General features: G+C 35.6%; 1 protein-coding gene across 1 annotated transcript in view; it reads left to right on the top strand.

Annotated features, from left to right (window-relative positions):
- The window catches only part of CRISPLD1 (cysteine rich secretory protein LCCL domain containing 1), a 36,128-nt gene that overhangs the window by 7,413 nt on the left and 14,254 nt on the right, over window positions 1–14,461 (top strand). Inside the window, exons 3-4 of the mRNA XM_062568176.1 lie at window positions 13,407–13,525; window positions 13,651–13,783. Coding sequence (XP_062424160.1) covers window positions 13,407–13,525; window positions 13,651–13,783 — 252 coding nt within the window. The remainder of the gene's footprint in view (window positions 1–13,406; window positions 13,526–13,650; window positions 13,784–14,461) is intronic.

Below are 14,461 nucleotides of genomic sequence, written 5' to 3'. Positions count from 1 at the left end.
CTGGATCTGGCAGTGTCTCTGCGCATACCTGTCAGGTCCCAGCTGAAAATTTTTTGTGGAGCATACTGGGCTACAGAATTGAAACCTGAACTGGAGTCAGTCTCTGTGCTCCAGTGTGTAGAGGAGAGTTAAAACTGCATGAGGAACAGTAAAAGCCTGATACTGGACTTACACGTTTTGGTGAATTTTTCTATGCTGAACAACAGAGTACTATTTAAATTCTTAGAACTTTGTGACAAAACTCTTGCACGTCTCTGTTTGGTTTGTCCTGTCAGATTTGCCAAGACTCTGCAGGGATGCTTGGTTAAAAACAATTCCCATTCCTTTCGAGCAGAGAACTTTGGTTTGTGGAATCCTTTAAGTGGCTGGAGAGCACTTAGGGTGCCAAAAACATAGCAGCTCTTTCAGAGTGAACCTGTCTGCTTTCCCTCTGGTTTTCCACTTCCCTGCTCCACTTCAAAGGATGGCGGAAGTGCTTCAGCTTCTTTGCCGGCGCTCAAAGGCTACTGACACTGCATCAAAGAGCACAGTGACGTTGACTTATCCTCTTATTCTTTCTGGCACTTTTAGCAAAGGATTGTGCAATGCAAAAGTAGCCAAGAAAGCAAGTGGATAAGTCCACGTTATGACTTTTATTGATGCAATGCCAAAAACAACTAAGCAACTCCAAGTAAAGAAACTGAAAGTGGAAAGTAGCAGAAAGGCTTACTGTCTCAAAGTTTATGGGAGCTTTCCCAAAATAAAAATAAGTAACTACATAGGACAGACATTGTTCCTCTCTTATTTTGCTGTCAGAGAACTTCTTCATCTCCCATATCAAAAAGATTATTGAGTGGTAATCAGGAGTAACAGAACCAGAAATAAGCACAAAGTTGAGGCGGAACACACAGAATCACTGAGATTTGTAGAAAGAACTCCAAGTAGCCTGCCATCTTCATGACATCTGAATGGGAATCTTCTTTAATAAAGATTTTTTTAATTCCAAAATACAAATTGATACTTATTTCTTATATAATTTAATTGAAATACTAGATATAAATTTGACCTCTTACCTGTAAATATTAAAGCTCAGCCTTAGGTTTGGCATGAAGTGAAGTGACTCATAATCAGAAAAACATGATTGATTAAGAAGACTATCTTCTCTCCTTATTGAGAGGCATGATTTTTTTACTCTAGTATGAGGGAAGATGTCAGTTACTTAAAATGAGGTTACTTTACTCATTAAATCAGTGTTCTGGATGTGTTTCAAGAAAGAAAGATGCCTGATACATAGCATAATATATTTGTCCTGAACTCCCTGTTGGCTCTCTGAATGGCTATGAACTCTTGCATTAATACATTTTCCAACTGCTTTCTTTAAGACTATATTTAAATGTATTTCTAACAGCAATGCCAGGTCACTTATAATCAGTGAGCAATTTCTTACAGTAATTTCAATTCATTTCTATTGTACTAAAGTAGTATCACAGTGGTCACCTTTTAAAAGCAAACATTCATTTTGCTGCATTTTTGAGATATTGCAGGCAATTCCTGTTCAAAGTCCAGGAAATTCTGTAGCATCTCTAAAACTACTGAATGAAAGCAAGTAGTTACAGCTAGTTTATAGTGGTAATCACCACTAGAATTTAAAGTAAGGACCTATGCTTTGGTCAATTTATAGTAAGCTATAAATATTTATGAATACTCTTTGTAATGAATGTGTGTAATTCATACTTTTACAATGGACAATATGCAGAAATCAAGATCAATTTTTCACACCATTGTTGATTCTTTTCCTTTCCTGTCAGAATATACAAATGAATAGATGATTTTAAGTCATGTTCTAATAGAAAGTCTTTATATACTGTTTTTAAAAAGGGGCAAAGTAAATGTACTGTTTCAGAACACCTTGGAAACCTGAATATTCCAGCAAGGTTTTTTTAATGTGCTTAGAGTACACACAAAATTAAATGTGATTAGTCATGTCTGCTTGTTCCTATTCCTGTTTTTCACTTTTTGAACACAAAAACCTCAAACACATGAAACTGTAATAGAGAGATGCTTCAAAAATTGGTTCAATTTATTCAGTGTTTGGGAACAATATTTTTGGCCTCATGCTGCTTTCCTGTTTCCAGGCAAAAGCCACAGTTTTTCCTGCTTTTTAATCTTTTCCAAAGGAGTCACTGAAACCTCAAGGTCTATTCAGGGATTTCTGCCCAGGTTAAAGCTCTATAAACTCCAGTCTACCACATGGTAGCATATGAGGTCCTTACCATGTATTTCTAGACAAACTGTATTCCTCCATCAGAAAATGGAGGAGTTTTACTACTTTCTTGGTAGTAAAAAGTTTAATAATTTTACATATCTTCTTTCTCTGTCTGTGTTTAGAGGATATATTAGTACTTATTAGCATGGTTGTTTTCATAATTTCAAAGAGATTTGTCCAGCGTTTCAGGACTTCTGAGTTTTTGTGTTCACTCTGCTTTATAATATCTAGGTGACCTTAGCTGAGTGTTGAGTCCGATATTTCCAAACTCAAATGACTGAAACTAAGCATCTCAATTTTCTGTAGGTAACTTTTTCAGTTGTGCTAATGATCATTCCCATGGACTTCCCTCTGAAGCCCAGGTGTGGATGAAAATGCCTTTTCAAAGCCTAATTTTCTTAGAAAGCTGAGTTGCAAACTGCTGAAGTCTATCAAGAACTGATCATATCAAACTAATCTGTTCTATTATTTTTGACCCAGAAATTAACTAGTATAGTATATAAGGATATATTCCCTGTCAAAATGGCAGAACAATGAAAATGGTGATGCACTGTTGGAATCTTTCCCTTTTGGTTCAGCATTCTGGTTATGACTTGGATAAGTACAGAATACACTTGAAAACTGCGGTGTACATTTAGCTGGGTATAGGTTGTGATTGTTTTAGAGAACGCAGACAAAATTAGAAGAAGAACTTGACAAATGGAAGTAATGGCCTTGAATCAACATGATGATATGCAGTAAGTTTAATTGCAAGGTACAGAAAAAGGAGGAAATCAAACAGGTAGAACACAAGGCATCTATAAAGTGTATATGCAACACAGCAGACAAAAAGATGCAAGAGTAATACCAGATTACAAACATGAAGCAATCATGTTTCAAAAGAGGTAAACCATCAGATATGTAGGACTTCTGTATGTGAAACTGCTAAGACCTTGGCTAAAATGAGATGCGCAGTTATGGCCATGTTTTAAGAATGATCTAGCTGCTGTAGTGAGAGTAAAGGAGATTAGTAGAATTGCTTATAGGATCAGGGTATGTGATTTATGAATAAGGGTGAAGGAATGAAGCAGCTGAATTTAGTCTGTGAAATAAAAATTATTTCAAAGTGTGATTTGTTTTTTTTTTTCTTGGCAGGAAGACATCAACTAGCATTGCAGGGAAGGAGATTTAGGTTGCATACCAAGGAAATCCTCTTTACTTTTAAAATGATGAAACTCCAAAAGATTGTGAAATTATTCTACTTTATTAAATAAAAAATGTGGATAATGTAGATTTTATTCTGGCTCAGTGGAGGAAGCTAGACTATAGTTAAGATCAGTCTCTTGAGGTCTTTTCCAGCTGTAGCTCTTTGTGATTTTCTGTTGGCACCATGTAGCTGATTTCTATTTCTTAACTGTATTTTTGGCTTACTTGATCATGACATTTCTCATCCAATGTTTCATCTTTCCTTTTTTCCTTCTCAGCATCACTGGTCTTAAAGAATACACTGTATTCTATTAAAAAGCAAATAAATACCCATACTGTACAGAGGTATTTACTTTACCACTCTCTCCCTATATTTAGAATGTATACAGCAATGAGGTTTTTATACTATGCCATGGTAAATGTTTATTTTCAATGTTGCCCACTGTACTTACTTTTCCATCTTTACTGAGCTTAAATTCTAGCTCTTTTTTTCTTTCCATATAGTCCCATTCCATATGATTTTTTTCCACTTTCCTATGTGCATGAAAATCTCGCCAGTTCAAACGTTATCACTGTATTTCTTGTATTTCACGGAAAGTGCGTTTAGAGCTGCCAGGCTTGCTAATTCTTGCACTAGTTGATGTAATTGGGAGACTCACTTATGCTGGCCAGCCTTAGCCAAGAATTAACTCTTTAACACTCATGCAACATAGATGGTGGGATTCATGTCGTCAAACTTTTGGTGTCCTGTGGTGTAGATGTCTGTGTTTGAGCCAGTCTTCTTTATAGCCAATGGAGATAAAGTTTATCCAAGACATAGTTTATCTCAGTTAAAGGTAGATAGATAAAATCATAGAATCATAGAATTGGTAAGGTTGGAAGGAACCTCTGGAGATCATCTAGTCCAACCCTCAAACAAGTGGCCCATTAAACCAATGACCTTGGCATTAAGAAACGCCTTGGAGGCTTGTGCTTCCACCACGGCTGAAGCATAACTCAGATAAGTCTCCCTCTGTAGACCCTTAACTACAAAGGCAGTTTAGATAATTAGATGTAGGTATCTATTTTGAGTCTATATAAATTCAGTGGCGGTTTAACTGTTGATGCTGTTATTTGAGCTGCAGTATCCTCACTGAAACATCAGCTCCTTCATCAGCAGTACATGGGTTTCAGCCTACACTCTACTTGAATGCTGTGTTTACAGAGGTTAAATACCACAATTTGTAGTCCAGTCTGTAAAGTTAAACTGGTTTTAGTTGCGACTTATTTAATGTGATATACTGTAAATAATGGGTGTTCAGGATCCATATTTCATGCAACATCCCTGCTGCAAATCTTGTAACCACTGGAAAAGAAGAGGAGGAGGCAGCTGGAGTCAGTAACTGCTATTATCCTTTCAGTTCAATCTGCCACCTTGGTTTTAGCCTCAGCTAGCTTAGCATATGTGGAAGTTTTGCAAAGCCCGAATAGTTCCCCATTTCTGTGTGAGTGCCTTTTGATTTTGTGCTGTCTAGGTTTTAACAGAATATTAACAAAGTCAGTGCCTGTGTTGACAAGTATTGTGGTGCAATGGAAGTTCTGTGGAGCAAAAGCATTGGTGCTAAGGATCTGACATTCATGCTCCATGCATTTTGATGGTTTTATTTTGAACTAGTTTTATCTGGTACCATGGACTACACACGTATTAGCATTAGGTGCACTTCTGGAGTGCAGCTCCTGGCCTAGTTTTATCTGAAAGGAACCCAGTTTGTACTCCAAGAATGCTGCGTGATGTTAACTAAAGCAGAGTAGGTAGGAGTGATCAGGAGTTTCATTTCAAAGCACTTGCCTGATCTGAATAAAAGTCGTTGTCATAGACAAACCATAATCCAGTATAAGTTTAGTCTTGGTGTATGCGATGGTATTGCAACCCCAGTCTAAAAGATCAACATAATTTCCTTACTGCTAGATTCATGGAAGGGAATGTTTTGGACAGTAGATGTATTTGAATGCTAAGAAATGCAGCAGAAATGGCATAAATAATCATGAGATTCAAGATGATATGCAAGTTGTTTTCCAAAGCTGAAAGAGGGAGACACTGGATAAAATATGCAGTCCAAATGAGACTGTAAGGCTGAAGTATGAAGAATTGAACATTTTGTCCCCTCACTGAAAAGTAAATATTAGGACTGGAGGTTTAACCAGTGTTCCTGTCATACATCTTAGCTGAGTTGTCAGTTTGGATAGCCATTGTATGTGGTATACTGGTCTGGATAGCAGAAGCATCTGATCATGCCATCTTGTCAGCGGAAGACTATTCTAAATAGCTGTTGAAATCAAATCAAGATCATCATTTATCTGAACTAGAGATTTTTGTGTGTAGCTAAGCCATGGGAGGAAGATACTTTGGAGCAATAGTACATGAAGACTTTTTTTGTCACGCAGGAGGATGTAAGAGTAGAAGTGAAGTGGCTTTGCTGATAACTTCCTTTAGCGGAAAACAGCCTCTTGGATGGCTAAGAAACTTGTTTTCAGCATTTGGGATCTCCTGTTCTAAATGTATGCTTCATTAGAAAAAGTAGATTGTTTGTCATAAGGAAAGGTTTTACTTTTGCACTTAAAGTCATCTCTGAATGACTTTATCTCATTTAGAGGTGACTTAGGAAGTGTATATTTGGCAAGGTTGAAGGCTAGGAGATAACATCTTGATTAAGTGTTGGATAAGTGTTTGCCTGATGGAGTCTGCCCTCCAGGATGTTGATTTTGAATATCAGAAAACTCAATATTAGCTCTGCCTGTTTTGTTGTGTCCCCTCACCCCCATTGCTAACTCTGAATTTTGCAATTTTTGCATGAAAAACTGAAGCACATAGAGCATCTCTAAAATTAGGATGATCATCACTGTCCTTCCAATCAGAAATATCTACCATACATTTCTGGTTTTCAGTTTATTCAACAAAGCACAGGTATGCTGTCATGAACAAACTATACTCAGTCCAGTCTATTTTGACCATGAGCCAATAATGTGCCCTTGTGGCCAGGAAGGTCAATGGTATCCTGGGGTGCATTAGGAAGAGTGTTGCCAGCAGGTCGAAGGAGGTGATCCTGCCCCTCTACTCAGCCCTGGGGAGGCCTCATCTTGAGTACTGTGTCCAGTTCTGGGCTGCCCAGGACAAGAGAGACATGGAGCTGCTGGAGAGAGTCCAATGTAGAGCTACAAAGATGATCAGAGGGCTGGAGCACCTGCCCTATGAGGAACGGCTGTGAGAGCTGGGCCTCTTCAGCCTGGGGAAGAGAAGCCTGAGGGGGGATCTTATCAATGTGTACAAGTACCTGAAGGGAGGGTGTCAAGGGGACGGGGACAAACTCTTTTCAGTTGTCCCGTGTGACAGGATAAGACGAAATGGGCAGAAATTGAAGCACAGGAAGTTCTACCTGACCGTGAGGGGGAATTTCTTCCCTGTGAGAGTGACGGAGCCCTGGACCAGGTTGCCCAGAGAGGTTGTGGAGTCTCCTTCTCTGGAGATCTTCAATGCCCGCCTGGATGCAACCCTGTGTAACATGCTCTAGGTGACCCTGCTGAGCAGGGAGGCTGGACTAGATGATCTCCGGAGGTCCCTTCCAACCTTACTGATTCTATGATTCTATGATTCTATGATTTTGCCTCCAAAATAGAAGAGAAAATCATTAGAATAAATATAATATGATTTATTTCTGTAGAGGAAAGTCTGGATTCTTAAATCTGTCAGCCAGTTGGAGTTAGACCAGTAGGCAATAATTTCATGCCCATATAGGGGAAAGGGAGAACATCTTCCTTTGCCCTCATAAGAAGCTAGATGTCCTATGTTGCATACACCTGTAGTCTTAGGAATGTGTGTGTATTGAGCGTAGGAACATACTGTGCCCCAGATGTCAGAGTAACAGTACCCAAAGCCCTTTGGTATTAACCAAAAGAAAAATTAATGTCTTACATATTCTATGTCTTTGTTAAAGGGTGTGTATTCAATCTGAAGCCAGGTCCATGAAATTGTAAAATCTGTACATGAATTACAAAAGCTGATAAAATTGCAGTCTTCAGGACTGCAGTATAAAGAAGTTAATTTGTTGTTAGATACAAGTTATTATGTGTGAAAATTGAAAACAGTAAGAGTTCCGTGTCTTAAGTATTATGTAGAAAATCGAAAAGATAGTGGAATCCATTTTTTACAGATTGATTTTTCACGTTTTTAAGTGATGACTACTCATTGTTTCCTGGAGTTTTGGTGCACAATTATTTGTTTATGCAGTGGATTAGAAAGGACAGGAGGAAAAAAAAATCTTGAAAATTTTCCCCTGTATGGACCTGGGAAAACGTACACTATGACCCAGGTAGCTGTATTTGTCATGATAAACCTGTGTTCAACTATTGTGGCAGGAACTATGGCATTGAAGAGATTTTGGACCATCTCAGTTTCCAAATGCATGCATGCAAATGCATGATCTGCATGGGGAGGAGGTAGAGAGAGGTGTAAAACTTGGTAGCTGCAAGCACTTTGTACAATATCATGAGTACTATGCACAAGAGCGCCAAAAACTCTTTAGTTTCTGCCCATCTTTGTGGTATCTTCCCTTCACTACATAACAGCTCTTTGATCTCTTAATTTGCATTACTAGATGATCTTCTTAAGGTGTAAAGCCAACCCTGATGATAATCTCTTGTCCAAAATATAGACCACGTATAGATTTCCTACAATGTGTGAAATATTTTTTCATGATACAGCAGGTTCAATTACCTTATGTGTAGCAGCAAAGGATTTTGCTGTCAATATGCTTGTCAGACCTGCAAATCAGCTGCCTAGTTGCACTTGCATCTTCTTGAGCTCCCATCAGTATCTTGCTTTTACCAAATTTTATAGTCCAAATTCATTAAAAACATGTCAGATTAGAACATGAGTGAAAGAACTAGTGGTTGAGGAATCAACTGCAGTGTACACATATAATCAAACAAACCAGTCATCTTTTTTTTTTTGGCAGGGGGGACCCAGCTTTCTGGTATTTTTATGTAATTGTGTTTAAAAGTCTTATTCACCATTCTTCAAGTTTAAGAATCCCTGTCTATAGCTATGTGGAAGTTTCTTTTAATCTTTTTCTATACCAATTATTTCAAAGCATTAAGTTGTTTTAGAAGAGACCATAGTATAAATCTATAAAATACCAGCTGATATGAAGAATGTTGTGGAAAAACTTTTTCGAAGAACTTTAAAACATCAGAACTATGTTAGTGCATTATATATTTCAGGGGCCAGATTTAATATTAGTAATATTATAGCTAAAACATGAGAAATGCCTGCTTCCAGTAGGATGGAAAATACTTTTTTTGTTGTGACTGTTTTTATTCCACCATTCTTTGCTTTTTTTTGAATTCTAAGTTTCTTGTTACGTAAACATTCACTGATCAGGTATATGTTTGTTTGAAGTTTTTCATTGTATAACTTTCTCTGAATAGACTTCTTTTGTGTTTTTGGAAACCTTTCCATACATACTTGCTTTCCCTCCCCTTTTTTTTTTTTTTTTTTTTTTTTTTTTTTTTTCCTGTGCTTTAAGGTTGAAGGGAGCACTAAGAGAACAAAAGTGTTTTAAATTTAATGAAATGAAACTTGAAAATATATTTGTATATCTTTCTTTGCATAAGGAGATGCTTTCATTGTTTGAAGCTAAAAGCTTGACATGTAAATAAACAAGGAAGTATTCTTAAGAATACAAGAATTGCTATTCCAAGGAGGAGGTAGGTTTTCTATATTGATATAGTTTATTTGTGTTTATTATCAGTCTGCTATGTGAGCTAGCACAGAAGAAATGTTACAAAATGTATATATATATGTATATATAAATTCCGTTAAAAAATTCCATTTAAAGCGAATCAAGCTAGATTGGAATACAAACCCTTTAAAACTATTAGTGTTTTTATTTCTTAGAATTAATATTCTCAGTTTCTCTTCATATAACCTTAATAATAGCATTTTATCCTTCCCCCCCTCCTTTTTTTTGGAAAGTCTTTAGCAATCGGGAAAGTGACTTGGATCACTAGGAAGTTCTTTGGAACTGGGATCTTTTTTCTTTTCTTCCATAATACTTCCTATATTCTGATGTAACTTAAAAGAGGTTTCTCTTCTATCTTCTGTTATAGACACTTCAGGAAGCAGTACCTTTGATGAAAAAATAAGAAAGATGAACAATAAATACTGCAATTAAAGAGTTGGTGTCCTACATGGAACTTACACTGACAGTTTTTTTTTTTATTTATGAATGTGCAATAGTTCTAAGACTTATTCCATAGCATCCAAAGTTGAATACTTAAATAATTAAAATGAAGAAGTAATTAAAATATATCCCGTTAATCTTCTTGATGTACCTACATTCTATGTGCTGTGGTTTGACACTAAGATACTTGAAGTGGTTTTTTACTGGATGCAGTAACAACAGTAGTCATTATTGCACATTTGAGCATATTTAAACTCAAACACAGTCTAGGTGAAGAAGAACCACTGTTTCATCATGCTATTGTAGGTGGCTATTTCTTTATGACTTCCTTCTCATCTAATAGGCAGCCCTTTCTGACCATAAACTGTGCTAGCTATATATGCAGTATAACCATGACTGGTATTTTTTATATCTGGCTTTGGAAGTAAGAAATTTAGATGTTAAAGTTTTGAGAAACAAATGAATGAGCTCTTTCTTCTATGACACACACAGAATTTCCTGAACAGCTGACTGTTCTGAAGTAACTTTGCTGAGTGATGCATGCATAGGAGAGAAAAATAAGATGTGGCATCATTTTCTGCTGAATTCAATCCTTATGCAGCAGCAACTATTTGCTGTTAGATTCTGATGATTTTTTTTCCATAAAATGTTTTATTGATTGCTTTTCATCAAAATTTTAGTGATTCAACCTGAATAAAAATTGAGTGTATGAAATCTGTGCTATGAAATTCCATAGCATATTTCTGGTAATATATATATATATATATATGTATATATATATACACATATTTATATTTTTATTTAAATTTTTATTTCTGAGACAGTTCTCATGAAGTAGTATCTCAGACATTTCACAAAGACGTTAAAATATGAATTACTGAAGTTTTAAAGATCATATTCTTTCTACAGTGTTATAAAATTGTCAGAACTGTTTAGAAAAAACAGTTGATAACTGAATAAATAATGCAAAACTCAGTAATTATATTTAAAAATTTACTGTGCTAAATAAAACAGTGCAACTCATTAGGCTAAATAATGAGTTTCTTTGTACAATTAAACATTTGTTCTTTTGAAAAATTTCTTTGATATAGTAATAAATGAAAATTGCCAAGCCTGTGGATAGGATTAGTTAGAATATCCTTTTAATTTAAATTTTTCATTGTAATTATGAATTTTGAAACCTTTCAGTTGAAACAAAACTTGTTTTTAATCCTCTAATTACTGATTTTATAATACAAAGTTCAGGCAGTTTAAGGAAAGCAGGTACTATCAACATAAAATTCTTCCTATATGGAGCATCTTATTTTCCTGAGGCTCCTATACCCTCCCAAAATTGTGATGAGCTCAGTTCTCATTTTCCCATTACTTCATTCTCACCCTTCCCTCTTGACCTGAACCAAAGACTCTGGAATTTCTGGCTTTAGACTTATTGTAATTGACATGGAAGGGCAGTGACCAAGGAAAGCTGATGATATCACTTTCTTAGATGACTCCAGAGAAGAACGATAAATGAAATGACTCCAAGGAAAATGCATTATGATGAGGATTACTTCTCTGTAAGCAGTAGTAAGTGAAAACCTTGAGAAAAAAGAGGAACTGAGCATCAAAGTGAAATGACTCTAAAAAGTTACCAATTTTTAAAGTGAATTAGAGGTCACTGGTGTTACTGTAAGACTTGTGTTCATGGACACTTACTTTTGGCTTCAAATTTAGCTCATTCTCTTTTTCTTTCACTAATAAACATTCTAACTTGAAAAATATTATTTGAAAACTTCAAAATTTCAATTTGATTCTGGAGTTTTCTTAGTCCTACAGTTGTTTCCATATTGAGCAATATGCTCATTTTCCTAGGATATTTTTGGTTAGAGGTACCAGGAACTTATATAAAAATAGGCGCTAGGGATTATTTCCACCAGAGACATATTTAATCTTTATAACATAGTAAAAACCAGGGTTATTGCCTCATAATGAGCTTTATGCTATGACCTCTTATCCTTAATTAATTCTACATGTTGCCTGTCTGAGAAAATCTCGTGCACATACGCAGATTCTCAAGGAGAGTAGAGTTGCCACCATGGCTCATGTAACATCCTAATTCTGTGTCTGTTGTCAGGAATTACTGTGGAGTAGGCAAAAAGTGGATAAAAAACTTCCTGATTTAAGATTAGAATATTGTCTTATAGAAATTAAGGAATCCTCTTGCTTATGACACTGGATTGTTGGCCTAGTGGGGTGAATAGAAAATTACTACTGTTTCCTAATGTCAGTGGGATTTAGATTCATAAGTAGATCCATTAAAAGTTTTGTTTTGTCATTACTATCTTGCTAGAATAATTCTGTAAACAGAAACATAGCAATTTTGAAGTTGAAATTTACGCTTTAAATATCTTACTATCTGATAATACTGATAATAATTGGAAAAAATGGAAGAGTAGTACTGGAAATAGATACTCTAGAATTAAACTGCATGATACTGAAGTCTTTATATGTTCATAATTTTGCATAACCAAGGGTATATGGGGCTGTTAATGAGTAATCTGATTAAAAAGATGAAAACAGCATGTCAAAAAATAAATCAAAGCACCTGAAAATTATTTCATGTATTTCTGTATTCTTTGGTTATAGTAGTGTTTTTTTCCTTCAGTCTGTATCAGAAATTTGTAGACATAATCTCCAGTGTCTGCATGGGAATTTGGGTTTGGAAATACTGATTTATTTAGATAACACATTCTCACTCTAAGAAGCTCTTAATCTGAACATATGATGAATAATTGTGCTTCTATCAAAAAAATTAGTTTATCTCCTGGAAATATTTCAATTTCCTAACCAGAGTGTTGGTATAAAGCAGTCAGATATCTGGGAAGTATTTCTGCAACTCTCAGTTAGAAGTTTTAAAAAGTAACCAGCAGGATGCTTGGCCTAAGAAAGGACCACTTCGAATAAACTCTAGCTTGAAACAGTAAAAATGATATATATACATCTATAATAATTTCATAGGAGGAATGCTGCAAAAGTATGCTCTTGAAAGATGAGAGAAACTTGTATTTGCCTGTGCCCTGCCTATTCTTCCATATTCCTTAAGGGATATCACAATAAACAATAATTCATAATTTGTGTGTTCAACTTGTTCTAAGTGTGCCTTTATAAACAGAAATCTCTTCCTTTTAATGATGTGGTCAGTGCCTCCCTTTTTACCAACCTAGCCATAAAACCAGTGATAGACAACCTTATTCTAGTCCTCACATATTTTGTTTGTACTGTATGTTATTCTAACAAAAGCTGATTATAGAAAAGAGGGAGGAAACCACTTTCATTTCAAATAAACTATTGATTTAGAGGAAATAAAGCCTTATATTGAAAGTGTGTTGGATAATGCCCTTTTGGCTGAGAAAAGGGCCTGTTACTGAAAAGAAATCTTACAGGGTGGAAAATGCACTTGATTTAGCTTGGAAAATTGAACTAAGCCTTTCGGTTTCAGATTTGTCTTTTTTCACTTCAGCATGTCTGCATGTGTTTTCCAGAAGGAATGCTGTGAGGGTATTAAAACTTTCTTCTTTAGTAAAAACATTTGTATGTCTTGTGTAAAACAAATGGGGCATACCATTGTAAAGTCTTTTTATTTCCTCCCCCAGTTACAGAAACTTGAAAAATGGACAATCTTGTGTGTTGTTGTTGTTGTTGTGGAGTTTTTTTAATACAAAAAATACAAATCAAATATTTCTAAGAAGATATGCTCTTTCTTTTCTTTTAAACTTCAGACATGGGATACAGAACTGGAGAGATCTGCAGAGTCTTGGGCTGAAACCTGCCTGTGGGAACATGGGCCTGCCAACCTCCTTCCATCAATTGGACAAAATTTGGGGGCACACTGGGGAAGGTAGCTTAAGATAGCGTTTTATAATATATATGCTCTTTGAAATTTCACAAAATTTGCTTATTACTTAAAAATGATAGAAGGTATAGCTTTTCAGTGATCTAATAGACTGTTACTGGTTTTCGTAGGTACAGGCCTCCAACGTTTCACGTCCAAGCGTGGTATGATGAAGTGAAAGATTTCACCTATCCACATCCTCATGAATGCAACCCATATTGTCCTTACAAATGTTCTGGTCCTGTTTGTACACATTACACACAGGTATGTAGGTGGATTTGGTTTTTATTAGCTATGGGAAAGAGCAATCAAGATCTCCAGTTAGGTCACTCAGTGACGCACAGAACTTATTAGTATCACAGCATTAATCTTATAGTATATTCCTTAGTGCAAAAAACACAAAAGGAACTTGTGGTTTATTGCATTTCATAATTACAGTTATTGGACATGGGTGACGATGAGTATGGTTGTCATAGAAATCTTTAGATTTCTTCCTCATAAATATCACTTCCTTAACAAGGTTTAAGGAAAAAGTTCACAGAACCCAATACTAAGTGCCCTTTGCACAATCTACTTTCAATATTGGCTGGTGGGTAGGTGACCTTCCATTTTGGAATATGATGAACAAATTACAGCACATAAAAACAAGGTTTTCTTAGGTGAATTCATGAGAACAAACAACAATTACGAAATATTCCTTTAACTTCAGGAAGATTTTGAAATTGTGTAAAAACATCTTTATTTGGTACTCCTGAACTCTGATGTATGTAGTCTGGATTTTTTCAGAGGACAACCAATCATATTTTCAGTAAATAGGAAGCACACAATTCTCAGATTATACTAAAATCTATGCTTTTTGTATATTACTAGAAAAATTCAAAATTATTATTTTTCACCTTTTAATTTTCTGGGTTTTTTTTACTAATGTATTTTATCATTATA

This window comes from Rhea pennata, chromosome 2, assembly GCF_028389875.1.
Source record: "Rhea pennata isolate bPtePen1 chromosome 2, bPtePen1.pri, whole genome shotgun sequence".
Classification (NCBI taxonomy): domain Eukaryota; kingdom Metazoa; phylum Chordata; class Aves; order Rheiformes; family Rheidae; genus Rhea; species Rhea pennata.
This window is presented reverse-complemented; position numbering and strand designations above follow the sequence as displayed.